This window comes from Pagrus major, chromosome 24 (genome assembly GCF_040436345.1).
Source record: "Pagrus major chromosome 24, Pma_NU_1.0".
In the NCBI taxonomy this organism is placed as follows: Eukaryota; Metazoa; Chordata; class Actinopteri; order Spariformes; family Sparidae; genus Pagrus; species Pagrus major.
The window spans coordinates 12835001-12861981 of NC_133238.1; the positions used below are offsets into that span (position 1 = coordinate 12835001).

Sequence of the window (26981 nt, forward strand, 5' to 3'; positions counted from 1 at the left end):
ACACACACACACAAGCAGCTCTTACCTTCATATTCTGCCCAGATTTGAAATACAGGATTTCAAAATGCCTCCAAAGGGAAATTTTGAATGAATTTGTTTATGGAACGTATTCATGCAGTGTTGCCTCTGTTTGTTTCTCAGCTCATTGAGGAAGTGCAAGTCAAGCAGCCAGAAGTGGAGTTTGTTTTGGAGCGAGCCGATCAACTGTACAAAGAAAGTCCTCCCAACCAACCAGGCAAGGTGAGGAAACCAAACACTGCGCCAGTGATTCATCTGCTGAAAGGAACCAACAGAATGCTGGTGGCACATATGTTTTTTTCATATGCTGTGGAGGTTATTTAGTGGGAGCATTTTCAGGACATTTTCGGTGTTAAATACGCTCGCCTGCTGTATTCTTTTGGGCAATAAAATAAACACTTCTCTCTTTCATCTCACCACTAGTTCTGCTTGAAGTGTTTCATCAAATCCTTATTATGTACTTCATTAATGTACGTCAGAGAACATTACGCCTTTTGAAGATCAAAGACACTCAAGCATATTTAACTAAGTGCTTCTGATAAATTCAAAATAAAAGCCTTTGATTGCATTTGTCAACACTGACTGACACAGTGTGTGTGTGTGTGTTGTGTGTGTGGTGACAGGTGAAGTATGCCAAACTGAGAGCGGACTGGACCATAATCCTGGAGCTGCTACGGCAGCATAAGGAGAGGATGGCTGCTCTGCTAGTAGCTAAAAAAGCCAGTAAGGATTCATTTTCTTCAGTGGTTGATAATGCAACTTTAGATTTTTTCAGGGATAGAAAGAGACAAGAAGTGCACAGATACCCGCTCAAGCCTATAACTTGACATGGATAAATGGTTAAAACATTGTGTGTGTTTGTGTCCCAGATGAAAGTCTGACAGGAAGTTCCCTGCCTGAATCTGCGGCGCTGGCTCAGTTCAACAAGTCCTGGGCTGAGCTCACCGATTGGCTGACCATGCTTGATAACATGGTGCAGAACAAGCGTGTGGTGGTGGCTGACCTGGACGACATCAACGACAACATCGTCAGGCTCAAGGTCAGCATCACCTAGATTTACTACACAACAAACACTGAGGGAACTGTTGGGGCCCAATGGGCCACCTGAAAGTAGGGCTGGGTAAAACATATTTATCATGTCTGTGAACATAATTAGGATAAGCAGTCTCATAAATGAATGATTTCCAGTGCACTGAACTATATTCCAATTAAAAGTAACAGAGTAACTTATGTGATGTATATTCGAGAGTCATTCTTACTGTAAAAATGCACTAATTCATGTTTTAATGAACAGGTAATTTACAAAGATTAATTGTGCACTTTCAGGCATCTCTACAGGAGCTAGAACAGCGGCGCCCCCTCCTGGAGAGACAGGTCACAGCAGCCCAGAACCTGAAGAACAAAACCAGCAACCAGGACACACGCAACGCCATCACTGAACGCAGTACGTCACACACGCGCATACATTTACTGACCTCATCTCCTGAAAAATTTTATTTTTCTAAAGACATCTTTTGCAAATACTCAAAGAAATTAATTATTTTTTTCAAAAAATAGCCTAACGATGTTGGTATCATGTGGTATCTGTGTTTCGTCAGCATCAACGGACTCGGTAGTTGCCAGTTTGTAGAAAAAAAACAGTAAAAATGGCTCATTTTGCACCCAGTATACTGTACTGCACAAGAAAAAGCCACTCCTAAACTCTTAAACTCAAAGTTTGGTGCCAGAGCTAGCAATCAAAAACTACATGGCAGTATCACTATAAAAACAACATTTGACATTTCCCTTTTTTATGTCATTGTAGTTGACAGGCTTCAGAATCACTGGGAAGACTCTCAGACCAAACTGTCCGATAGGACGAAGCAGCTCCACAACATGCTGCAGGACTCCACCGACTGGCTGGATGCCAAGAGGGGAGTGGATCATCACATCAAGCAGGCCAGTGAGAGGCTGGAGTCCTGGCAGGAGATCACGTACACAGTGGAAGAAGTGAAGAAACAAAATACTGAACTAAAGGTTGGGTTGGACATCTTATCATCAAATGCATTGTCTCAGATTCCTGTTGCGTGTCCAAATGAGTTTTCTAATTACTCATAATTTCCCACCTTCTATGGGAAATTTATAAACAGATTGCTAAAAATATGAATTTACTTATAAAGTGATGACTCAAAAGGCATTTAGATGCTGAGAGTGAATCATCACATTTGACAATTGCTTTAATTTGTTAATTCCCTTCTGTTCTTCTCTCTTTCTTCCTCCACTCCCCCTCCCTCCTCAGCTCATTTTGAAGGAGCTGCAGCAGGGGCAGGGCCGGGTGGATGAAACCAACGCGCTTGCTAACAAACTGCTCACTCTGTACGCCAACGACGACACGCACAAGGTCACCCAGGTCAATGACAACATGGTGGCCACCTGGACGCACATCAGCAAGCGGTAATAACATGCTACTTACTGTACATAAACAACATACTAAAAGTTTTTTGAACACAAGACAGAAAGTCTCATTTAAAAAACAACCAATAGGCTTTGAGCCCAATCCTTAAAAATAACTACATGAGTAGTTCATTTTTTTATCCTGCCCTGGTAAAGCACAGGTTGTTTATTATATGGATAGCAAGTGGGCTTAGTTCAAATTGTTCGACTGTACTTAATGGCGTGCCTCAAGGCTCTGTGCTCGGCCCACTTTTATTTTATCGTTACTGAAACAATTTCACTGCCCACGGAACTAAAACTCGTTAATATGCAGATGATGTGGTTGTATATATGTGGACATATTTAATCATAGTCTGTCTTTAATAAAAACTTGTGTAGGATTCACACAAAACTAAGATGTTACTCAACATAGAAATAAAACTTTCATTTAGACAATAGGAATTGTTACTTGTTGTAAATATCTTGGTATTTTGTTGTTTTTTTTTAAGCTGTAATCCTTAAAGTTGTTATTGATAACATTCAGCTATTAAATGTAGCATTCCATCTCCCCCTTCCTTCCAACATTAGCTCGCAAATGTTAGCTAACGTTAATGTCGCTAATGCTAGCTAACCTTTAGACAGTTGATCACTGAAGAAACACAGATACCACATGATACCAGCGTTGTTATACTGTTGGCTCACACACCTTGTTAGGAGGGGGAACTGTCAGAATTCTTACACAGACATAAACAAAACAATCATTTTGGACCCGACAAACATTTTAAAATCATAATTATGTTTTTAAGGATAAAACACCTTTCTATGAGCTCTGTAGATGTATTCTTTTTTCATAAAAATGTTATTACTATGACCTTTGATGTCGCAAAATAGAACATATCTTTGAATTTCTGTCCATAGTTGAGCCATTGATGTGTTTGATAAAGTCGTTATGAGTAAATGCTCATCATATCCTTGCAAATTTATTTCACTGGGTTCATCTGCTCAAGCAGATATTGGAAAGAAGTTGCTCATGTTTTCTGATCCAACCACTCGAAGTAGTCTGCAAAAGGAATTTATATGGATGACCATAATGTCCCTGTCTATTCAAGGTCATTAGATAAAGGAACAAAATCAATTTTTGAGTCAAAATTGACTATGCATCCTGTCATGTATGTATGTCTCTCCAGTGTTTCGGACAGGGAGGCGGCTCTGGAGGCGGCCCTGAAGCTGCTGCAGCAGTTCTACCTTGACCTGGAGAAGTTCCTCAACTGGCTGACAGAAGCTGAGACGACTTGCAACGTGTTAATAGACGCCACCAACAAAGAGAGACTTCAGGAGCAGCCGGCAGCCAGGAACCTGCTGGCACAGTGGAAGGTAGGACACATGCACAGAGGGATTATACATATGAAGATATAACTTTCAATGAGAAGAGATTAATTTGAAAGTGAAGGACTCCATCAATATTTGATGGAAACATCCTGGAGGTCATGGTGGTGGTGGGTTGATCAATCTTAGGTCTGACAGACAGAATGACAGCATTTCAATGATATCTAAAGACCAACTTTCAAGGACTGATTGGCTTGAGGAATGTAGACAGAAAAATCATTGAGCAGATATTGTGATTTCAGAGGAGTAAATGTCGGGACTTTGACAGGGTGGGAAAGCAGAAGATTAGAACGGGAGGAAGTAGCAGAAAATCACCCCACAGAGGAATAAAAAGCAGGACGTGAGAGAACAGATCTTATTGAACTTTCAACAAAGCTTAATCTCTGCAGAAGAACCCTTCTTTTTTTCAGCTGACCTGTTTAAGAAGCCTTTTTTCCCACTGCTTGGGTGTAGATGACCATTATTCTTACAATTTCTGTTCCACAACTGCTGGTTTTACAACTCTTTTATAGCTACGGCCATCCATCCATGAGAGTTTTTACACCCAATGTAATGTAGATCTTTAATGGGGCAATGCGAGGGATCCATTATAAGTTTGTAGCTGCATGAATAAGGATTTCTCTGGAGCAGGGGAAGAAGAATTTTGTAGATCAGCCCAAGAAGGAGGTTGAACAGATAAAGAAAACAGCATCAACTACAGAAAAGGTCAAAATTCAACCATTTTCATCTAGAACAGATCACTGGACTGGATCGAACAGTCATAACTTACAAAAACACAAAACTTTATGTCTGTGGTAATAGCAAATATATGTCTTTGTGAAACTTAAACCTTTCTTTTGTAACTGAATAATCACAGTTATGATCAAAGAAGCATTTACAGCTCATAGCGTATTCAGACATGACATTTAAGTGATTATTGGCAACACTATAGTATAGTTTCCGATGTTTATATGTGTTTGTTTAAGCCTGTATCTGGAAACTAGACTGTAATTACCAAGATTTACATTTTCTATGATTCTCATACCTCGACCAAGGCCCAACAGTCCCCTTTAATTCAATGAAGCCTAATGCAATATCAAATAAAATATTGAAATTTGCCGAGACGCATCCTCCATCCAAGTTTTATGAAAATCCATTCAGCAGTTTTTGTGTAATTCTGCTGATAAACTAGTGTTTCCCACACATATATTTTACTTGTGCAGTCCACTCAGGTATATTAACAGCCGCCCAAGTATATTTGGCAACCATTTTAGCATAAACTTTTATATTCCTAATCCGTCCGAGAGAACAACGCCATCCGCAATCAATTAACTAGTAGACAGTCTGCCCTTGGTCTTCCTCTCCTTTCTACTGTCAATCACACATGCTGTGCAGACAGAGAGACGCTCTCTGGTAATACATTTGTTTGTGATCCTCTTTCTGTCTTTATATAATTTGATTATTTCACGCTTGTCCTCTAATATTAGATAAATGGACTAATTCCACATGAAGGGCCAGGGGGAGATGACCGTCGGCACAACTTCTTGCACCAATAGTTAGCTTACTGACAGTTTAGGAACGTGTATCCCCCAATCGGATGGGGGAGTGGGCCGTGTCCAGCATGTCATATTTTTTCCCCCCACATTTCTGGTGGTAGCATTACCGGCGCACGAGAAGGGTGTTGCCAGAATTGACAGATAGCCAGTCCGAGCCTGGAAAAAGGTGCGGTAGTCCCGCCCACACTGTTTGATTGACATGTGACAGTAGTGATGAAAAGAGAAACGAAAATGAAAATATTAATGACTGCGACTCTTTGTCATATGGGATCCATCAGACATGCAGTACATTTGCACTTTCTGACCCAAAGTTTAAGACGCTCCTCCTGGATTCTCTGCCCTGGCTGGTATGACAGGAATGCTGACATGGCAACATAAAGAGATCTCATTGGCCGGTTGCTGCCTGGCAGACAAATGCAAAAATCCCCCCACTGCATTGTGGGTGTTGAAGGGAAGGCTCTGTTCTGTGAGAGAACATATTTTGACCCTCGGCCCTCGCCCTGCACCCACGCACACTTTCTGGCGGAGCGGCGTGCGCGCACACACATACTGTAAAGGAAACACACATGCAGAAATTTGGAAACGCACTGTTGCAAATGCATGCACTTCCTCTTCACACACACGGACACACACACAGCTCTCCCAGCACAACAGCAGCACTGTATGCAGAGCTGTGATAGTCTTCTGTGTCCAATTATAATGGCGGACAGCAACGCGGCGTAGCATCCAGAGAGCGCGCACACACTCACAACACTGCACGCAGATAAGGTTTAATTGGAAAATGAGCACACTCATCGTTTTATGTAGCCTTTCAAGTTCTCTCTCCTCCTCCTCCTCCTCTCTCCCCCTCTGTCTTTCGAACTCACTCTGACTCACACTCTCCAACTCTGTCTCCCTTTTTCTGGGTAACTAACTCTCCCTCCATCTCTCTCTGACTCTCCCTCCCTTCCTCCTCATCTCCGAATCCCTCTCTTTGTCACACAAACACACACACACATTTTAAACAGAGCGCATTCTGATGCAGGCGCACTGCCAGCTAATCTTGAGGGAATAGAAGAAGCAGAAGATGCTTCCTCTTCTTCTTCTTGACGTGTAGTTTGGGGATTCCAGAGTAAAAGTTTTGAGGATGCTGCGCAGGAAGGTCTACCATGTTCAGGTTGGGAAAGAAATCATGATTTTTCTTTTGAATTTTGGTATGAATCGACTAGTTTTGTGCACCAAAAAACTTCAAGAAGAGATTTTGCGTCTTTGCATCTGTGCTTCTTCGACAGGGACTTGTCCCACTATGGACAAAAGTGCTTTTCATAAAAACCAAAAGTGTAAAAGTAAGCTGATTCTGCTCCTCGTGAGGTCAGCTGAAGGACAACTATTGAAGTATTTTTTTCACAAAAACCTGATAAAAATAAGAACGAAATGAAAAAAACGAATATGAAAAGCAAAACCATCAATTTAGAATAAAGACATCAAAGTTTAAGTTCATGTGAAGTTGCAGCGCCGGGATTGACTCAAAGTGTTCAAAGGGATCAGAGAACATTTAGATCACAGGAAAAACTGCAGGAAACTTTCTGGAACTACTTTTAATATATTAGTCAGTCTAATACTGCACCCCACCTTCGCTGTCGTCACTGCTTTCTATTTGTTCTATTCCTGTCTGTGTCCTATTCTTTGGTGCAATGACCCATTTTCCCCCCTCAGGTATCATTAAAATTTCATGCGATCCAATTCATCTTAAAAAACTTCCAGCCTGTATAACATTCTTTCACAGGATGTTTTTTTTCCTCTTTGAGGACATTTTGAGAATTTAGCAGACGCAGTAAAATGGAATAAACACACGTGAAAAGAAATCAAACGGTGAAATTAAAGTCTGTTTTTGTGTTAGTTCTCAGCTGACCAAGAGTGTGAATGCAGAAATAAAGAGTAGTGACATAAATATTGTTGATTAGAGAACAGTTGGTGCTTTTGTGTTAATGTTATTAAAGGGTAAGCTCGTGGAGAAATGTTTCACACAACAGGTGAAAACATTGGGTTTTTTTCATGCGCTGTTCAACATCTGTTATTTCAAACTAGAGGTACTTTATATATAATATTTATTCTTGAATTGTGAAAGCTTATAAACAAAGCAGAGAAAAAAGAGTTTATTATTTTAATACATTTCATTTTCAGTATAAGGGTTGGGCCCCTCTAAAGGGTCATAAGATAAATCGGAGTGGTCATGAGATAATTAATCTGTTTTTTGTCCTCTTGGACAAAGAGGACAAATTATCCGACAGTCATTTAAAGTAACAATGTGAGAAGTTTAAAGGAAAAATGTCTGTTTGGTTGAACTTAATATAGAAATGTTAGTAACAGCTTTACTAATGTTTATTAAATCACTCACTAATGCTTTAAACACTTTAATAAGAACAAACTTTGGGTTTCCAGGTTGTAGGAATTCCTGCTCTAGCGTCTTTGATTTATCAGACTTTACACAACTCCTCCACATATTTAGTAATACTCCCTAAAACCTGCAAACACACTTTGATGTGTGGCAGACTTGTTGTTTCCTTACAGCAGTTCTGAGTTAGCAGCGCTCAGGTAAAAGTCAGCCATGTAAAGACGCAGCATTGAATTGATGTCACATCTCTCAGTGCCTACATGCTGATCTTTTGGTATTTTCCACTCCATTCCTGAACATGACGAGTTCACAGAAAGCTTCATTTCCTTTTTCACTTCACAAAGATTGTTTTTTTTTGAGCACTTGGATCCCATGTAGCGTCTTATCGGGAGCATTTCTAGTAATGGATTGTGCAGGTGGGACCACCGCTGTCAGAGTTACCAGCTGATTCCAGGCTGAATATCACATCTTGACATTTCAGTGCTACCAAAGGTTCCATCCACAATGCATTAAGTCCTGCGTTGTGACTCAATCCTGGCGGTTGCTGCTTTCAGGGAGTAAATCACTCGCTCAGATCCTGATCCCATTACTGAGCACTCGAGCAGTGAAAAAGTGAATTCCTGAAAGATGGCTGCTATTACCAAGAAAATGAAGTGTACATGCTCCAACAGAATTTACTGCTCTCTACTCTCACTGTGTGTGTTCACAGGATCTCCAGGCAGAGATCGACAGCCACACGGAGCTGTATCACTCCCTGGATGAGAATGGGCAGAGGATCGTGACCTCGCTCAGGGACTCGGAGGACGCCGCTCTGCTCCAGAGACGCCTGGACAACATGAGCCAGCGCTGGAACGACCTGCGCAACAAGACCCTCAGCATGAGGTGAGGGTGAAAGCAGTGGGGACAGCCAGACTTAGTTCAGAGTTTAAATAAAGCAAACTAAATAAAAATGCCTGTGTTTGTGTTTTAGGGCCCACCTGGACTCAGAGATGGCCCCGTGGAAGAGGCTCCACATGTCGCTGCAGGAGCTGCTCAACTGGCTGAGGCTGAAGAGTCAACAGCTGGAGCTGGAGCCGCCTGTAGGGGGCGACGTCCCCGCCGTGCAGACACAGCTGGACACGCACCGGGTAGGAGGGAAGACACGCACACTATGTGGGACACAGACAGACACGCTGCTTGTGTCTGCAGCATTTTTGTTTGAGGAATTTGAAATTCTGCTGATTCTGGAGTTGTTTGTAAAGCTGGCTGAGGATACAAGGCATGTACAGTATTTACACATTCAGTAAGGGACTGTGGAAAAATGATTTGTAGGGTGGCAGGGTCAGGAAAGTGGCTTTTCTACATTATTTTTGTGTTTTTATTGAAGGGAGGGTCTCCTTTTAAAAATAATGTATCATCAAAGAATATTTTTCTTCTTCCAGCCTTCGCTTTCGAGATTTATCTTGATCTGTCTGTTAAATATGAAGCCACAGCCAGCAGCCAGTTGTAGTTTTGTTTGTTTATTGTACTTTCTACCTCAAGGGAGTGTCCAAAAAATAAAGCTAACATCTGATCAATCCAGCATCAATCCAACAATTTTCATACAGTCCCTGATCACAAAAAATAGCTGAAATAATTTGGTGTTATCTCTCTCGAAAGTGAAGCTGAGTCACAATAAAAGGAAAAACACTTACATAGACCTTCAGCTCAATGCCAATGCAATAAGCAACCAATAAAAAGAGCCAGCTTGATACTTCCATATAAAAAAAAAAAAAGTTTTGTGGTTTCATTGCAGAAGCAGCCATTTATGTTTGAAGCAGACTTCATGTCTCTCTGACTCACATTATGTAAATCAAAGGCTCCGAGTGAATGGAAAATATTCGGACAGGTTAAATGAAAAACCCATTTTGTGCTCCATTTTATGCAAAGAAGCGAGATGATTGGCTCTGCTGATTTGGTCATTTCGTGAATAAAACTACTATGGTTCTGCAAAATGGTGACTTTGTGCAGATACGCATTAGGAAAAGGCTTTTAGTCAAAGCATTTCACAATGAAGGTGGACGTGTTTTATGTTTTATGATGAGGGACACTCACATATTCATCACTCATTCAACGGCTTTTGTGCGTTAACACAGAATACATGACAACTTTCCGACAACAACATCCTTTTCAACACGTCTTTGATTATAATTATGTGGAGAACTTAATTTATTACATCTTGCGAGTGACATGCTCGCTCCTGAGGCTGTTTTATGCATCTCTACAGCAGGGGCTCTTAAGATTTTTTATCGTGGGCCTCAAAATTGAAATGATCTCAAGGAAACCAAGCTCATTAATGCAGATTGCACAAAACAGTCATTAAAATACTTCAGTAAATCTTCTCACGACGCAAACCTTTCTTCACATTTCAGGACTAACATGACCTGCTAGAGAAAAATACACAAAAGGTGTGACAGCCACAAATATCCATCTATCATGCTATTGTGACATTTTTCTTATCATTACAAGGTACCAAAATATGACCAGATGGTGTTTTTGATAAGAAACTTCCATGTGCTGTCAAAAAGAGAGAAAATTCAATGCTTAAAGAGAAACTCTGGCCCAGAGCAATTATATAAAAAGAAATGACATATTGTACATTGATTTTATGTAATATCGGGAAAGTTTTGTGATTTAACTACCAAAGTGATATTCTTGTTATAACATGAGAAGTTTTGATTTGTATCTAGAAATAATGAGAAAAAATGTCAACATAACGTGAAAAACCTTCCCCCAATTGTTCTCAATGTGTCCCCAGCTAAATTTAAGGTTAAATTCAATGAATAGCTCTTTAAATGAAAGTTTTTGTGTCTGTGTCTGTGTCTGTGTTTGTGTTGTCACAGGGCTTCAAGAGGGACTTGAGAGCCAAGGAGCCAGTCGTCACCAAGGCTCTGGACGATGTGGGAATCTTTCTGTCTGAGCTGCCGCGGGAAACACCTTCACCTGAGCAGAGAGGTAACACACACTCCAACAATGATTAACTCCAGACAATTCTTTATTTTCCTTCCAAGGCTCAGGTAAGATTGCCTCCCTTCAGCACTTCAGACATGCTTTGATGTTTTTTATGCTGAATGGATTGAGAATGAAGCAGCATAAGCTCTTTTGTATCGTTACATTTACATTTGAATGTACGTTGCACCTGCCATTTAAATGCAGAAAATACAGGAAATAGCTCATTAATTAGCGACATTTTCTGCCTGAGCAGCACCTTAATCAGCCCTCACACTGAAAAGGAAAATATGAAGTGAATTTAACCGACCTAAAGCTCCTCTTCCTCTCGTCTCTGACTCACACGGTGAACTCTGGACCCTGGTAACAGCCTGGTGACAACCACACACGTGGTTAACATGCACACACTTTTCCTGCAGCACCTCCTGCACCATGGCAGCAGCCTGGTTACCAGGCTCATAGAAGACGGCTGAACTTTAACTGTGGCCCATTAAATCCATTCAACTGCCAACTCAAACACACTCGGAGAGCGGAGGAAGAAAGGGTGAACTCCAGCTGCTAATCACTGCCGCACTGAGGGAAACGAGCACTTACTCTCTCTTAGAAAGTCATTCTGTCTTGGCGATCAGACCTTCAGCGGGTTCGGGGACGTCTTTAAAAGCAGAATTGACGCGCTTCTTTCAACTGTATGACATTTTGCTTGGTTTAGATTTAGCTGGCTTTCCTAAAAGAGAACGTGTGTCTTCAAAACAAGCCTGAGTGGTCTGACAAATAAGTGAGGAAGTCTCTCAGGAGACGGTCTTCAATGTCAAAGCCAGTGCTTATGTTTTTGCTTGCTCTCGCAGCCACACAGTGGAAATACGTCTACAGGAGCTCGTCTTCTTCTTTGACGTAATGATAGTCATGTAGCAGCAGGCATTTTCTACTATTGACATTCATTCCCACAAATATGCTTTAATACAAATGAATATATTCTTACATTTTATTAGAAGACACAGATTAATCATGGCCTTAGTTGAGGAAGGATTGTATGTGGAAATGTATTTATCGAAAGGTTCTGAAAACCTTTTCTCACTCAGATTTTGCAATGAAGTAAGAACAGGTTGGGTTATTTCAGAAGAGAGGGCTCGATATTTGTGTCTTTGTCCTGGCTCAGTTGTGTCACACACTGCCCTGCACCAATCAGAGTTCAACAACATTTTAAACAAATTGCACTGACAGTTGTGGGTTTGTTATTCTATCAAACCTTTTAGGTAAAGTGAACTGCTTTAGCAACTAGCACTTTTGTTTTGTTTTGTATTGATACTCCTATGTAGCATAAAGGCACTTAAACTTAAAATATCATCTTGCAACCTGGTTTGTAAAATGACCCAGAATCCCCAGCACAGTATAAAACAGTATCGTCTGCATAAAGATTAACTTCATGATCACGCAAAGAAGAGACCATTTTATTTATATAAATGGTGAAAAGATCAATGGATCCCAGCAAGAATTGGTATTTGACTGCTCTTACATTCACATGTTGATGTGTGGTTGACTTTTTTCACCAGATGTGACTTGTTCCTTCAATAACCCTCAGATATCAGCCCGGAGGAGCGTGCCCAGAACGTGGGGCGAGTCCTGCGCAAAGAAGCGGATGATGTGATGGTCAAGTGGGATCGGCTCAATGCCGACTCGGCCGAGTGGCAGAGGAGGCTGGAGCTGGCTCTTGATCGGCTGATGGAGCTCCAGGAGGCGGAGGACCTGCTGGACGGGCAGCTGAGACAGGCCGAGATGGTGAGGGAGGCGTGGGAACCTGTCGGTGACTTGCTGATCGACTCGCTGCCGGAGAACATCGAGAAAGTCAAGGTCAGATTGAGTGAACTGAGTGCTGTTTGAAGACGTGTATGACATTTACAGTTGATGATGTGCATATCCATGAAGCTTGAAAGAACAGTCGCTGCTTGATTTCAGGTTTATTTTGTACGGAAGAGTAACTTCAGTACAAAAGTCAACTTTCAAGAGTATTTGTTGAAGAAATAGAACCAAGTTCTAATAAATAATTTGGGATTGATTCACTGGTGTTAAATAGCTCCCACAACACCTTGAAAGCCATCTGTAGCAGTCATACTGTAGATGTACATTACTTCCTCCCTAATCTGCTTGTATCACATCTGAAGGAAGTGGCACACAGCAGAGTTAGCGCTCCAGCATCGATCAACCGTTATGTCACACATGGTGAGGGCGCATCCTACTTACTGAAAGCCTGTCAGTGTTTTCCATACATCAGCGAGCATTAAATAGGCAGAAAAGAGGGGTTTACATGATGGTTGCATCTGTTTCTCACTGTTAGAAACTACACTGAACTGAACCACTAACAACCTGTCTGTGTTTCCCATCTGTCCTCTCTACACTGTCAACAATCCAGCACAAAACAACAACCTATGTGTGTGCTATTGTGTGTGTGTTTGTGTGTGTGTGTGTTGCAGGAGTTCCAGGACGAGATCGCTCCGATCCAGGAGGACGTAACACACATGAACCAGTTGGCGTCCACTTTCGGTCCACACGACATCCAGCTGTCGCCTAGCAACCTGGAACGCATTGATGATCTGAACACACGCTGGAGGCTTCTCCAGGTACACACACACACACACACACACACACACACACACACACACACACACACACACACACACACACTACCGTACACAGGTATTCAGGTTTTTTCTGCAGATATGTGTGCATAGTGTATGTCAGCAAAGATGCAAATAAAATCAGCAGCTGCCGGCTGCACACAGCTTCAAAACTATTTATTACTGAAATAATGTTTCATCTGCAAGTCTCCACAACTTTGCGGCTTTGTCAAGACTCTTCGGCCGAATACAGTGTTTAGTCACCACCAGTCTTTAAAGGAAAAGTTCAGTTATTACCTACTCACCCCCATGCTGATGGAAAAGCAGGTGAAGTTTCGTAGTCCACTAAACATTTCTGGAGCTTCACAGCAAAACAGCATTTCAACATTCTCCCAAACAACTAAAGTAGCTGGGGACTAAAAAAACAACCAAAAAGAAGCATAAAATGACTATGAAACTTCACCCAACTTTCCATCGGCATGGGGGTGTGGAGATGATGACTGAATATTCATTTTTGGGTGAATTTGTCCTTTAGTACCAGTGAAAAGACAAATGTCTGATGTCTTGATGTCTTTGACTTTCTCTGTGTGCCTGTCTGCGAGTATATCTGTGTGTGTTAATTTACGGGAAGGCTGTAATAAAGACAGTAAGAGCACACACATACACACACACACTGTGTTGGTGATCAGAGGCAGCGCAGGGTGTGCCTCAATCAGTCTCAATAAACCCAGTGGCAGCCACGCTGGAAGTCAGACAGTGATTGTTACCGGGGGTGACAGATAGAGCCAATCAGCTGCCAGGGAGACGCTACTGATGCCGTGGAGTCCCGGGCGGAGATGGGCGCCACAGTGACACCACGGTGACGGGACCAGACGGCCAGTCTCTCTGAAGTTAGCACCTGACCAGATGCTTACGCACACACACGCACTGTATACACACAAACACACACACACACACACACACTCCTTTGTGTTGTAGTAAGGTGAGAGCATCAGTGTAGTTGATGTAGATAGAGGAGGAAAGAAGGGTGTGATTTATGGTTGTATAAGAAACAAACTGAATCGGCCTGTATTTATCAAACTTCGTGGAAGAGCACTATAGTTAGCAGCAGTTAGCGGTTACTCTGGCGATACGCTGCCCCCTATATGTTTGGAGTATGAATTCCACAGGTGGCCAATTCTTACATATTGCACATGTTCAACCAACAGATTATTTGTCATGATCAGTGATTTTTATTGCAATCATTACAAAACACGCGCACGCTAGGAACATGCTTGCGCTAGTCACTATAAGATAAGATAATCCTTTATTGGTCCCACAATGGGGGAATTTTAACAAAATAGACATAATTATGGAAATAATTAATTAGTAAAAAAGCAGAGGAAACTAAAATAGTAAGAACACTTTTAGCAGTTTGTTAAATGAAGGCATTTCCTCTCTTTACACTGATATCCCTGAGCTGATTTAAAATGGTAAGAAGAGAATTTAGTATTTCATTTGGACAGAAAAGAGGATTTAACTGCCAGTTTTTAAAAAGTCGGTTTCCACTGCAGGTGGTTCATTGAGAGCAGGATGTTTGCCCAGGAATTTTTTGGCTTCACTTTTAATGGCAGGGTTGTAGATAGAAATCTGTGTGTGTGTGTGTGTGTGTGTGTGTGTGTGTGTGTGTGTGTGTGTGTGTGTGTGCTAATGTGAGTGCGTCCAATGTGTTTGTGCTTTCATGTTCTCTGTTTTCGTTAATGTGGCTTAAATTTTAGGTGAGTGCTTTTGTTGGATTTGTGTGCGCGTGTGTGTGTGTGTGGTACTTGCACATTCAGGTCACTTTAGGTGGTTCGCAGTGTTCCTAAAAGGTCGGAGCTGATTGGTCGGCGCGTGGACACAGTGCACTCTGTGTAATTGCGACAAATTTCTCCCCAACAATCTTCGCTCCTCTCGTTTGTACAATTCTGATCAGGTTACGGTGGATACGGGAAAAAGCAGCTCAGGCAGGAATGGATTGGGTGAGGTGGACTCGAAGGTAATTTCACTGTATTTGGTTTCATGCCAAGCCAAAAATAAAAAAGGACTGGTCATCGCCGTCATATCCTCATCTTCATCTGTTCTTCATCTCATACCATGACGCACATACGCTCACACCCACCCCGTCTATGTGTCATCAGCGGGGCCTTCTCGTATGGGTTGTGGATGAAAGGCTGGATGGTTAATCAGCCAATCTGTCCACTCAGACTGGATAATAGCTCATGCAAGTCCCTCCGCATCAAGACTTCTATCAAAGAAAGTTGAGACGCCTTTGAGCTTCCAATGATTCACTTTTTTTTTTCTTTTTTTTTTTACTTCCTGGAACAAAAATCTGCTAATCAGCGTCTGCCAAAGCTCTCCATGCTGGCCGGAGCTACATGTGTTGCCTGGGAACATTAGATCACTGGACATTGTGTCATGAAGCATCAGTGATTACAGACACACAGCGGCTCCTCCGGGGATGTTCAGGGTTCAGCTCGCTGGTACCGGACTGAAATTATGCCTGCTAGTGTCAGCTGGCCTTTAATGTGAATTATACATCAGATTATAATGGAAGCAGCAGATTTAGAGAATGTTTCCTGGATATTGCTGGAAAGTATTCATAGTTAACGCACAAATCGGGTGTTAAACAGTGTTGAGACACATCTGTCTAATAAATAATGAACACAGTGAGCAACAGGTTAGAAGTGATTTAGGAAATTCTGACCTTTAAATGCCATCCACCCAGGTTGTGTGAGCATTTGTTGGTCCAATTCAGGGAACTGTATTGGAATTTATGGGAAATATAATGAAAAAAATGTAAATAAAGGGGTTATTTGCTTAAGCAATGAGAAGACAAGTTTATTTATAGAGCACATTTAAAAACAACAAACGTTGATCCGAGTGCTTTACAGAAAAAACACATGATTTAAAGTAGAACACAGGAAAAAATCAAATCATAACAGAAACAACAAAATAAAATACAAAGAAAGTAATAACCTCAGAGAGGTCAGGTATGTGATTAGTCTGTATTTACCATGTCACATGCAGATAGAAAAAGAAACCTTTTACCAAGTCAGCCGACTTAATTGAAAACCTTTCTAATAGAAATGAAAAACCGACTTGAGTTGAACCCCAATCGAACGCAGCCAGTTCACTCCAGTAATATAATCAAGTTTTTGATTAAAAGCCTATAGTGCTCTGGCTCAGACGGTGCAGTCGCGTTGGCAGTAGTGTGGGCAGCACATGTCATGAGAGGATTCACTATTTGATTGTAATTTCACTGGATTCCTGTTTAATTGGATGCTGAAAAATGTGTCTGTAGATGTGATGGAAGAGAGTGCTGCTGAATGAAGTGCATGGCTACAGTTCAGTGAAGTGGACATATTTGAACCACTTAAAAACCAAGTATTGCTTTTTGACAATAAGTTCACTATTAAAAGGTACTTTTATATTGAAACTGTACAAAATTCCCAAAATTCCCAAGCTAAGCTACATTTTCCAGGAAATTTTCTGGAATTTTCTTGTAGCCCTGTTTGTTTGTATTTGTATTGTATTGTAGTTCATCTGACTAAACCTTATGAAAGATGTTTTTTTTCTTCCTCTGCCCCCAGCGAGGTGTTACTGTATGTTAAGAGTGGTTTTTAGGAGTGGCGGTTGTACTTTGTGAATATTTTTATACGTGCTGTATTCGCAGGCTTTATGTCATTGTTTTATATAAAATGCCTGACCGAAATATATCTGTTCATTACCTAACTGTAAGTGTTGACAGCCTGTGGGAGTCCTCCGCACCTGTACGCATACAGGTGTGCAAAGGTCACTTTCCCTGTATTCTGACACCACAAACAAAAACAATCTTATCTTCAGCTTGAGCTCTGTTTGTTTGTGAGTCGTCTGTATTGCAACCTGAGGAATGTTCAGCACTTGAAAAGGTAAATATAGGGTTTCCATGCCAGGGATGCTTACATTAGATATATGATGGTGTAGAATCAGTGCCAACTAAAACAGCCCACAAAACAGGTGTTTAGATTTGGATCAATGACAAGCTAAGAGTTTGCAGTTTAGATGGCAATCTGTGAGCCAGGAGACGAGTGTGTGTGTGTGTGTGTGTGTGTGTGTGTGTGTACCCTGGTGGGCTTAGCCCCGCCCCCCTGTGTGTACCTACAGAGCCGTGCTGATTTGGCACAATTATCTCAACTCCATCTAGATCGACAGCTCATTCAGAGCTGAAGGAGACTCGCAGGAGACTGCATCCTCTCTAATTCCTCCACTACAAATTCAATTATCTTCTCCATGCTTGTCTTTGTGTCTCCTCCCCTCCCCTTCCTCATCCTCTGCCTGCCCATGCTTGTACTTCGACTCATTACGCCTACTTTTTTTTAATGGTACAAGTATATTATAGATATAGATATCCAATACGACACACGCAAAAATCACCCTCCAGTGTGTTTCCATCATCATTTATAAAGTTATTCATTACTTTGAAGAAGCATTAGAGCTGAAAGTTTTCTTCTGGCCTTGAAAGTGTGATTGCCAGGATTATATTTCTTCCCTTTCTTACAGCTAGCTACCTTGATAGCAAGATAGCCAAGGCTAGAGCTAGCTAGCGAAGATACATTTACATTTATTTACTAATAGCTGATGTGTGTATTTGTAAAATATCCAATCTGATAAACTAACATCTTGGTAATTCAATTTGAGGAGGTAGTTCAATCCAATCAGAGGAGAAACAGCAGCTGAAGCTAACTAGCTTAGCTCAGCGCTAGCTTACACAACCTTTGAGGGGAATTCAGGCAATGTGATATAGTTAAGTTACCTTTAAATGACATATTAACATGAATTAAATGTATTTAATTGTAGATTCAGTTTTATATTGATTTCAGAATAAATTAAGCGCACCTCTCAAGACAGAAATGCTAAGGACTAGCCTGCGGCTGTTAAGAAATCATCACATAAGGCAAATTTTCTTAAACAAACATGACAGCTGAAGTTGTAGTATCTACATTTTATTATTGTTTATCAGGTGCTATAGCAGAAGTAGCTCATAATTCTGGGAATATTCAAGGTGGGAATTAACAGGAATATATGCAAATTTGGGGGGATTTATGAGAAATAATGTGAAATATCATGGAGAAAATGTAAATATAGGCGTTATTTGTCATTATGTCATATACAGATGGTAACATCTATCCCTCTAAATGTGTTTCTTTCCATCTTTCTCCATCAGATCTCCGTCACAGAACATCTAAAGCAGCTGACGGACGCTCACAGGGACTTTGGCCTTCTGCACGGTGAGTCAAACACCCTCGCGCACACCTACCTGCATACATCAGACTGTTGACAGTTGACAAGATAGTCAAGAGGCTGCGTGTGTGTGAGAGACAGAGATAAGGCAGAATGTGTTAGACAAATTGAGGCACCTACCTCCCGACAGCGTCTCACTCAGCAGCACTCAATAAGTGACGTGTTAGCGAGGGAGAAGGAGCGACGCGGCGCCGGGCTGTCAACGGGTCGCTGAATAACTGAATATGCGATGAGACGGAGTGAGCTTATAAAGACCGTCAATCGTTCAGCTGCTCAATGAGCCTATGATGGTGTATCGATCTGTTTATGCAACTTGTTTTTCTAGTTTTATCACTGAATTCCAATACGACCCAGCAGTTAACCCGATATGACCGAGGCTCTCATCCGTATCACAGTCACATATTGATGAAAGCATATAGATGAAAGTCCCACATTGATTATCGCATTGATGAAAGAGATGTTTATAGGATGGCCTCTCCAGTCTGGTCAATATCAAAATCCACCCTAAAAAACACAGACGCTGCGTAAAGCCGATGAGCTCATTTTGTTTTTCTATGGGGCGTTTTTGTTACTTTGTTCTGTCTGCAGTTTGTTTGTTCTGTTGCATACTTGATCGCTTCCTAACCCACAACAGCAACCATCTACTGACAAGGCACAGCAGGCCTGTAAAGCTTCCAAATCTCAACATGCTAAAGGTCTTTTTCTCTTGCATCTCAAATACAAAAAATACAAAAACAAAAGCACAAGGAATGGATTAAACAGTGTGTTTAACACAGCTAGTGCTGTTTCTTATCAAAGTAGGTTTTTCTGTTGTTAGGATCCGAGCACTGTTGTACAGTACTGTAATATTTTTCCGTAAATTTGCCTTATCATACTTTACTATAAAACTAGGATTAACTCAGATAGCTACCCCTCAATACAACCCTACATACCCCTGGTCTACATGGATTATCATTGGGACCTGTTAGCTTTGTTTCTTAGTATTTTAGCATACTAAAATGAGCTGTTATGTAGCCTTAAAGTGCATATTTTCAGACAATTTTTTACAAGGTTTTTGTTTGACAAAGGGTCTGTCGGAGACCAACAAAAACTAGCAAGCCAGCTCGCGCTGCTAAAATCTGCTAGCCACAGTTGTCATGTCATCCAAAAATAAACTGGCAGTTGTCGGCTAGAAATGAAAAGCCTCTGTGTGAAATCGAGGACATGTTTTTTCAAAATTGACTAACAATTGGGCACAATGGGCCTTTTTAGCAATTTATTTTGACCTTTAGCTAAGTGGGTTTTGTGGAAGGTCACTTGGAGGTCACAACAGACGATATTATTAGCAATAATTATAGTATAATTATAATTATAGTTTAACAAACAGTTGTTGTTTGTTGGCGGAAAGTGTCTAATCAGCTTTTGGAGTCAGTTCAGTCCTTTTTCTTTCTTGACTGGTCTATTTATCACACATTTAAAATTATACATGCAGCATCCATTTTCAAAGTAAACACTAGTTTGTGATCACTATTAGTTTCTCTCGCCACGCATATGTGACAGTGACTCAGAATGCATTAAACATTGCAGATTAATGGCGCGTAAGCTCGTAAGACCATAAGGATGATTTTTGTCATTTAAAGACGTCCACCTGGAGCCACTCATCAAACTGCTAGCTGTTTTTCCTCATCAATTCTCTTTACTTTAATTACAGCTCATCTGCGGAGTAATTAAAAGACCACAGATAACAAAAGATCACAACATCGCTCACACGCTCGTGGCGGTGATTAAAATTAAAGAACCACAGGGGGGCCGGTGAGGAGAAAACGAAAGGAAGGAAGAGACAAAAAGTGACACTTGAGATACAAATGAAGTGGTTAAACAACAACGCCGTACATAAATTATGCTGTCAAGAGAAAAACATAAATTATAATATCCTTTAACCATCCAGATTGTCACATTTCATGATATATAAATGATCTAGCTTGATAATGGAGCTGTGAAAGATAAAGCAGGGCAGATAGAGATGGTGATGGGGTGATAATAAAGATGACAGTGATGATGATGATGATGAGAAGAGCGGTGAGGACGTACACACTCTGCTGTGTTGATATACGCCGCATGTGTTCTGGCAGTTGTCCTGCGATGCATCGTTCTGTTTTTAACTGCAGCGAATTTTACCCGTGGGGCACAATAACGCTTATACAGCGGGTACTTTCAGCCAAGCCCTCTGATTGGTCAGAGATGCATTCCAACTGTGCTGACAATTCCCAGAAAGCACAGCCTGCTTTAATGGCTGGCGTGCCAACTCTTGTGGGCATAATAAGTGAGATAATTAGCAATATTTTCTTGTTTTTCTGCTGTTTTTCATTATCACGTATATTACTTTGAAGCAAACTTTTTCCTTACACGTGATGTTTTTTGGTTTAACTGCTGCATACACATTGCCTGCATGCTTTTGTTGGGACCTACAGGATGTTGATCCTGCAGTAAAATGAAATGTGTATGTGTGTGTGAAAAGTTAAACAGCCTGCAGACAGTTTGAGTAGTCGTTGTGACCCTTGTTTCTCTGTCTCAGCAGGATCTGTAGAGAGCCCCTTCGAGCAGGGCATCTCCCCAAACAACGTGCCCTACTACATAAAGTAAGTACTGACCTCTGAGCTGTGGCCCAAGGATGCTACTTATATGACAGGTCCACCAGTCTATATACAAATTCCATTGGTGGTATACAAAGATGGACGATGTGTTTACCACTAAGCCAAAATATCCAAGATACATTTACTGCCATCTTGGGCTTGTGGCGTCATTGCCAGCCAGAGTCTGCATACTAGTGAGTCAGCCACCAGGGGGCGATCAAGATCTTTTGGCTTCCTTTTTAAGCAGCTGTCATGTCGTCCATCTTTCTATACAGTCAGTGGTTGGTACTAGTTCCAGTGAGGTTGACAGATACTCGACACAACTCAACAGTCTGGTTAAAGGTGCAATGTGTAAGAAATATCTCAAGAGTAACTGCTTACTGTTGCTAGCTGTATTCTGCTTATGCATCCTCGACTGAAGCTACTGTTAGCTTGTTAGCAAAGTTATCCATATAGGAGCTTTGGACCACTGGGAGAAAGGGGTTATCAAGCCCAGGGCTTGCAGGTTAGCATGCTAACTTAGATGTCATCGACATAACGTCAGAACTGTTATTTCTTCACAATCTGTTGATAATCGTAGATCATTTTTGAATGTTTTAGACTAAAATTCTTACACATTGCACCTTTAAATGTCATGGAGGGAACACAAATCTGTATTTTGAGTGTGCTAACCTTTTAACAAACAGAGTGGAGTGTGCTTTGCATTGATGCTAAAAGTCGCTAGAGGCTAGAATGTGCAGAAATGTCTTGAAATGTTTTTCTGGGCATCTGTCGACTTCTAACATCAGCTTTTATGATAAACTAATGTCACTACCAGCGGGCAGGATTTCTTCACCACCATGCAAACTGTTCAATTAAGAATAGTGATCAAGGACTCCACTTCCTGGGCCTAACATGCTGTACTTGTAGATATATTACAGTGTGTATGTTCAGACAAGGGCCTCTAGACCTAAATCAAAACTGCTCTCCAGTGCACCATGCTTTATTCAACATACTTTTTCAAAACACAGCGTACTCAAATATCTCTTGATGTCCAGAAATCCAGAAGGATCAACTTTCTCTCTAAACTTCTTTGAAACCTCCCCACTTCCTGTATAATGGATGATTCATTTCCATGAAATGTTCTGCAACGGGATAAGTTTCTTTCATACATCATGTTGCACTTTTATGTTCTGCTGTTCTTTGTTTCTCCTCTTAACATATCCATGTGGAATAGGATGTGTAGGACTGGAAGAAAAGTGGGACATAAAAGTCCTAAAACTGGTTAGAAAAAAAATGCTTTTTTAAACCCACTGAGAGGTTCTGATGAAAAACTGCTTTCGAAAAAGTTTGTTTTAAAGGTTTGAATATCAGCTCGTTCATAATTCTCTTGTACGTTACAATGTTGCTTTGTAACTAATTGGTTATCCCTAAGTAACATGATACCACCCTGATGAAGGCGGGATAGTTTTAAGTGACGCACTACAGTTGGATTCAACTTCCCTCAATGAACTGCTCAATATTTTTCCCCTTTAGGCTTATTTTGAATGAACAGTAACACAATTACATTATTATCTTGTGCATTTATCTCAAATCCCAATTATGTTCCTCGCTGGAAATAGTACGATCATAATCTTTATTGGCTCATTTAGCTCATTATGTAGCAGTTGGCACACAGTACGTACACAGAAAAGTGATTTCCCCGTTGGCTTGAATGATGTCCTGTGTAATGTCCCTGCCAAACATCCTATCTGAGATGCAGCTGTAATGTTTTACCCTGATTTGAAATGTTTTGGCTTTTGTAGTATCCAGTGGCGGACTCAGGATGTTTGAGGGCCAGGGGCGAAAAAAACAAAAAGGGCACCAGCTGTATGGCGGGGGGGCACCAGTGCACAGGAAGTCGTGATATATTTATAGTGAAGAGAGGGCTCTTTATCACGTTTTGTCACTGGAAGGGCATCCAAGAGGGCACTTTATCTTGTTTTATCTACCAAAGGGGCAACCAAGGGGGCACTTTAAGGGGTTTGGAACAAGGGGCACCATCCATCCATCCATCCATCCATCCATCCATCCATCCATCCATCCATCCATCCATCCATCCCCTGTAGAGAACCAAGGTGGATCCAAACAGTCAGGACAGTTTTTCTTTAAAGGTCCAATTAAAAAGATAGTTGATTGTTGAGTCTCATTCCCAACCTGTCAAATAGCTGGGTTGGTTTTGGGTTGGAGGTCAGCCCGACCTGCCAACCCAAAGTGTCAGTACTTGACGAGTGGGTAAACCCAAAGCGTAGCCCAAAGTGATATTTGATGAGTTAGAGATGAGACGCAACAGTCAACTATCTTACAAATGGTATCTTTAAGACCCAGAACAGTGAGTGAATCTCACCCTGTAAGCATGGCAGCTTTACATTTAAATGATCCTTGATCAGACCAACAGAAAAACATTTTTGGTGGTTATACAGCATTGGCCAGTCGTGTTGTATCATTTACCTCCTGAGGGAACAAGCTTTGTTTATCCACCGGTTGGTTCCTGGCCTCCTTGGTCTTCCTTCCCTGGGCTACAACTTAAATTAAAACATACATTACAGTATCTCAGTAAACAGCCAGCTAACGCAGATGTTTAGTAAGTCTTTTACAGTCTGCTGTTGCCAAGAGACGGCACGGTAGGCCAGAAAATGCACATTATTTACTTCATTATGTCCGTAAACATGCTTGTCGAGCAGTTGAATCCCTGTTTGCCCTGTAGTGCTCTGATGAATGCCGGGAGACTGTTTACTACTCATCAGCAGATAGCAGAAGTTTCGGAGGTGGGGTGTGTTAGCACAGTCGTAAGCACAGTCTTACAACTTCTGCCTGAGCGCTGCAGGAGGCACAAACAGTGGTCCTACTGTTGCTGAGTTGGTAAGACAAAGTAATTTCACTGAGATTAACATGAGACCCACCTGCGAAATGATCCTGCACGATTAGATCAATTTTATGATGTTTGTTTTTTGGAGCCACAAGCCTTCTTTAATTTAGATAGTTCAGAGGAATGCTATGATTAATGTAGAGGCGTTACAACCTTGCCAGACCTGGCAGAAGCACCGGCTTTACAAATTATTTTGCAAAGCCAAGCATTGTTCAGACCCACAGAACTCCATTTTAAACTCAAGGGGGTAAACCAAGTGTAAGCTTTATATAGCATATGCATACTCAGTGGGGTACAATGTAGAGACACTCAATAAAAGTACTGTAACTTTGGAAAGAAGAAATAACTCTTCACTCATCTCACAAATAAAAAGTTGAATTCATTAGCATTAAAACACACCCTTGCTCAAGTCAGTACACTCAGGAGTTGTCACTGCTACATCCTTACTTGTTCTGGTTCAACCAGGAGCTAATGTTAGCTAGTTTTAGAAAGTTTTGGCTAGGTATTGTAACTGAAGCGCTTTTTACACAGAGATCGCACACTACCACTGCAACGAAGGCCCTTCTTTACACCGCCTTCGTTTTTTTACACTGAACAAAGCCTCGGCAGCATGACTGACGTGATTTTGGATAGCATGCCACCAGTTGGCAAGAAAAAGAGGCATGACGTGTAGCACAACAGCGTCTATTATGTGGCTGTTGATCTTGTCTTTTCCTTGGAGGGTAAGGAGCTCCTAGACCTTGCAGACATTTTCAGTTGCTGTACTTCATATTTGAGTTAGCTGCTAACTGCTGCTAGCTGCTTTCTATGTGTCCCCCATTCAAACTTTGTACTTTTAAACAGAAAGACCAGGCAGAAGACGCAACAGTCCAGTCTTGAATAGGCTGTGAAAAAGAGGCTTGACAATACTGAGATAATTGACCGACTGTGACTCTGTTTTTGCTGTTTCACTACATATTAGCATTTACACAAGTGGTACCACTAACAGGTACCAAGCTAGCTATATCAAAACAAAACAAAATGCCAGAAGGAAGTTAATGTCACAATTGAAGAAAACAGAAAAGACCAAAGAGCAACTATGGCTGACGAGAGCTAGCATATCCCCATCTCGCTAGTGTGTTAGCTGTTGGCTCAGCAGCCACAGTCGTTAGCCACCTAGCTCTGTGAGACGTTACGGCTTTGCTCTCTGCCTCACATTCCTAACTCATTGGTCAGAATAAGCCCACAGTGTGATTGATCAAGCTCACTTCCTTGCTTCGTCTTTAGCTGGACTCCACCGGCCCTGGTAATCAGCAACTAGCAGTATGGCATGTTTGAGTTAACACTTAATGACTGAGTGAGAGTGACTGCATGTAACTGGCACGACATGCTTGGCTGCTCTCGAGAGTGTTTGCGTAACTCTTGGTTTGACGTGGAATTAACTGCAAGTGAGACTCGACGTAGAGAAGGAGAGAGGAGGAAGGAGGGAGGGAGGGAAAGAGAAATGACAGATTCTCCTCTCCACATGCAGTGATAAAGCTGGACCTGACCTGATGACCGAGGCCCTGTGAGTGCCAGCTGACCACACACACACACTCACACACCTGTCTACACACACATCAACATCCGTCAATGTATGAAGCACACACACAATGTGAAACATACAGTGCACACAAACGTACATTATGTGGCCAGAAATATGTGGACACCCAAACATTACACTCATATGTGATTGTTGGACATGTCATTTCAAAACCATGAGCATTCATGTGATCCTAGACCAGTATCCACTGTTCCTCATTTACTCAAGTACTCAAGTACAATTTTGAGGTACTTTACTGTTTGATTTTATGCTGTTTTATACTTTTACTCCACCACATTTCAATTGGGAATATTGTACTTTTTACTCCACAACATCTATCTGACAGACATGGTTGGTGTTTGCGTCACAGATTATGAATTTATAGACAAAATATGAGATGATTTTATGAATCAGGGCTGCAGGTAATTATTGTTTGATGAGTTTCTGTTTATCGAATAATTGTTTGCGCTCTACTTCTTTACATAAAACCACCCAACTAATAGATAAAGGTGGGATATGTAAGAATTGGACACTTGTTGAATTCATACTCAAAACAAACAGGCAGCAGCACATCACCAGAGTAACCGCTAACTGCTGCTATTTGTAGCTGTTGCTAGCTCAGTTAGCCATGCAGCTAGCAGTCCAGACTGGGAGCATGGGGACAAGGGGACTATAGCACTGGTGATTCTGACTGGGACGAGGCTACCTGGTCCAGAACTCCTGTTCTAGCGGTGTAAACAACAATACTCCCCTGGCTCCCAGTCTGTACCACTAGCTGCAAGGCTAACTGAGCTAACTAGCTTATGGCAGCTACAGTTAGCAGCAGTTGGCAGTTACTCTGGTGACATGTCGAGGCCCTTTAGTATGAATTCGACAGGTGGCCAATTATAACCTGTGTTAAAACTAGAGGTATGTAGTCTCAAAAATGTTGTTGTTTACTAGTCTAGGAGCATGTAACAAAAGACATAATTGAGTTGCATTATGGGAAATGTAGTATTTTGGAGTTTGACACATACTTTGGACTAAGTGTTGGGATATCTCGGCCTCTGCTGCTTCGATTTGGACCATTGCTTTTGTAAATCTGTTCTCGTGTTCCCCCTGCATTTATAGAGGGACAATACTAAATCACAGGAGTAGCCCTTTAAGTAGTGTATACTTCTTCTTCCACTAGTCGCTCAGCCACAAGAGCACAAGTGAGGTTGACTACTAGTGGCCTGGCTCGCAATCGGTGTTTCATTTCATCCCAGAGGTGTCGGATCGGGTTGAGGTCATGGCTTTGGACAGGCCACGCCAAACTGGGAACATCAGGAGTTTTC

At 41.5% G+C, this 26981-nt stretch overlaps 1 protein-coding gene across 3 annotated transcripts in view; it reads left to right on the forward strand.

Annotated features, from left to right (window-relative positions):
* dmd (dystrophin) overlaps positions 1–26981 on the forward strand; it is a 169539-nt gene that overhangs the window by 99951 nt on the left and 42607 nt on the right. The window contains exons 48-63 of one of the 3 annotated variants that reach the window (XM_073462659.1): positions 142–240; positions 642–741; positions 888–1057; positions 1345–1462; positions 1823–2034; positions 2297–2451; positions 3618–3804; positions 8435–8607; positions 8696–8852; positions 10587–10698; positions 12272–12540; positions 13161–13307; positions 15259–15321; positions 18529–18592; positions 21160–21223; positions 25615–25650. In XM_073462659.1, coding sequence (XP_073318760.1) covers positions 142–240; positions 642–741; positions 888–1057; positions 1345–1462; positions 1823–2034; positions 2297–2451; positions 3618–3804; positions 8435–8607; positions 8696–8852; positions 10587–10698; positions 12272–12540; positions 13161–13307; positions 15259–15321; positions 18529–18592; positions 21160–21223; positions 25615–25650 — 2126 coding nt within the window. The remainder of the gene's footprint in view (positions 1–141; positions 241–641; positions 742–887; positions 1058–1344; positions 1463–1822; positions 2035–2296; positions 2452–3617; positions 3805–8434; positions 8608–8695; positions 8853–10586; positions 10699–12271; positions 12541–13160; positions 13308–15258; positions 15322–18528; positions 18593–21159; positions 21224–25614; positions 25651–26981) is intronic. The other 2 variants (XM_073462660.1, XM_073462661.1) reach the window with 2 other exon arrangements.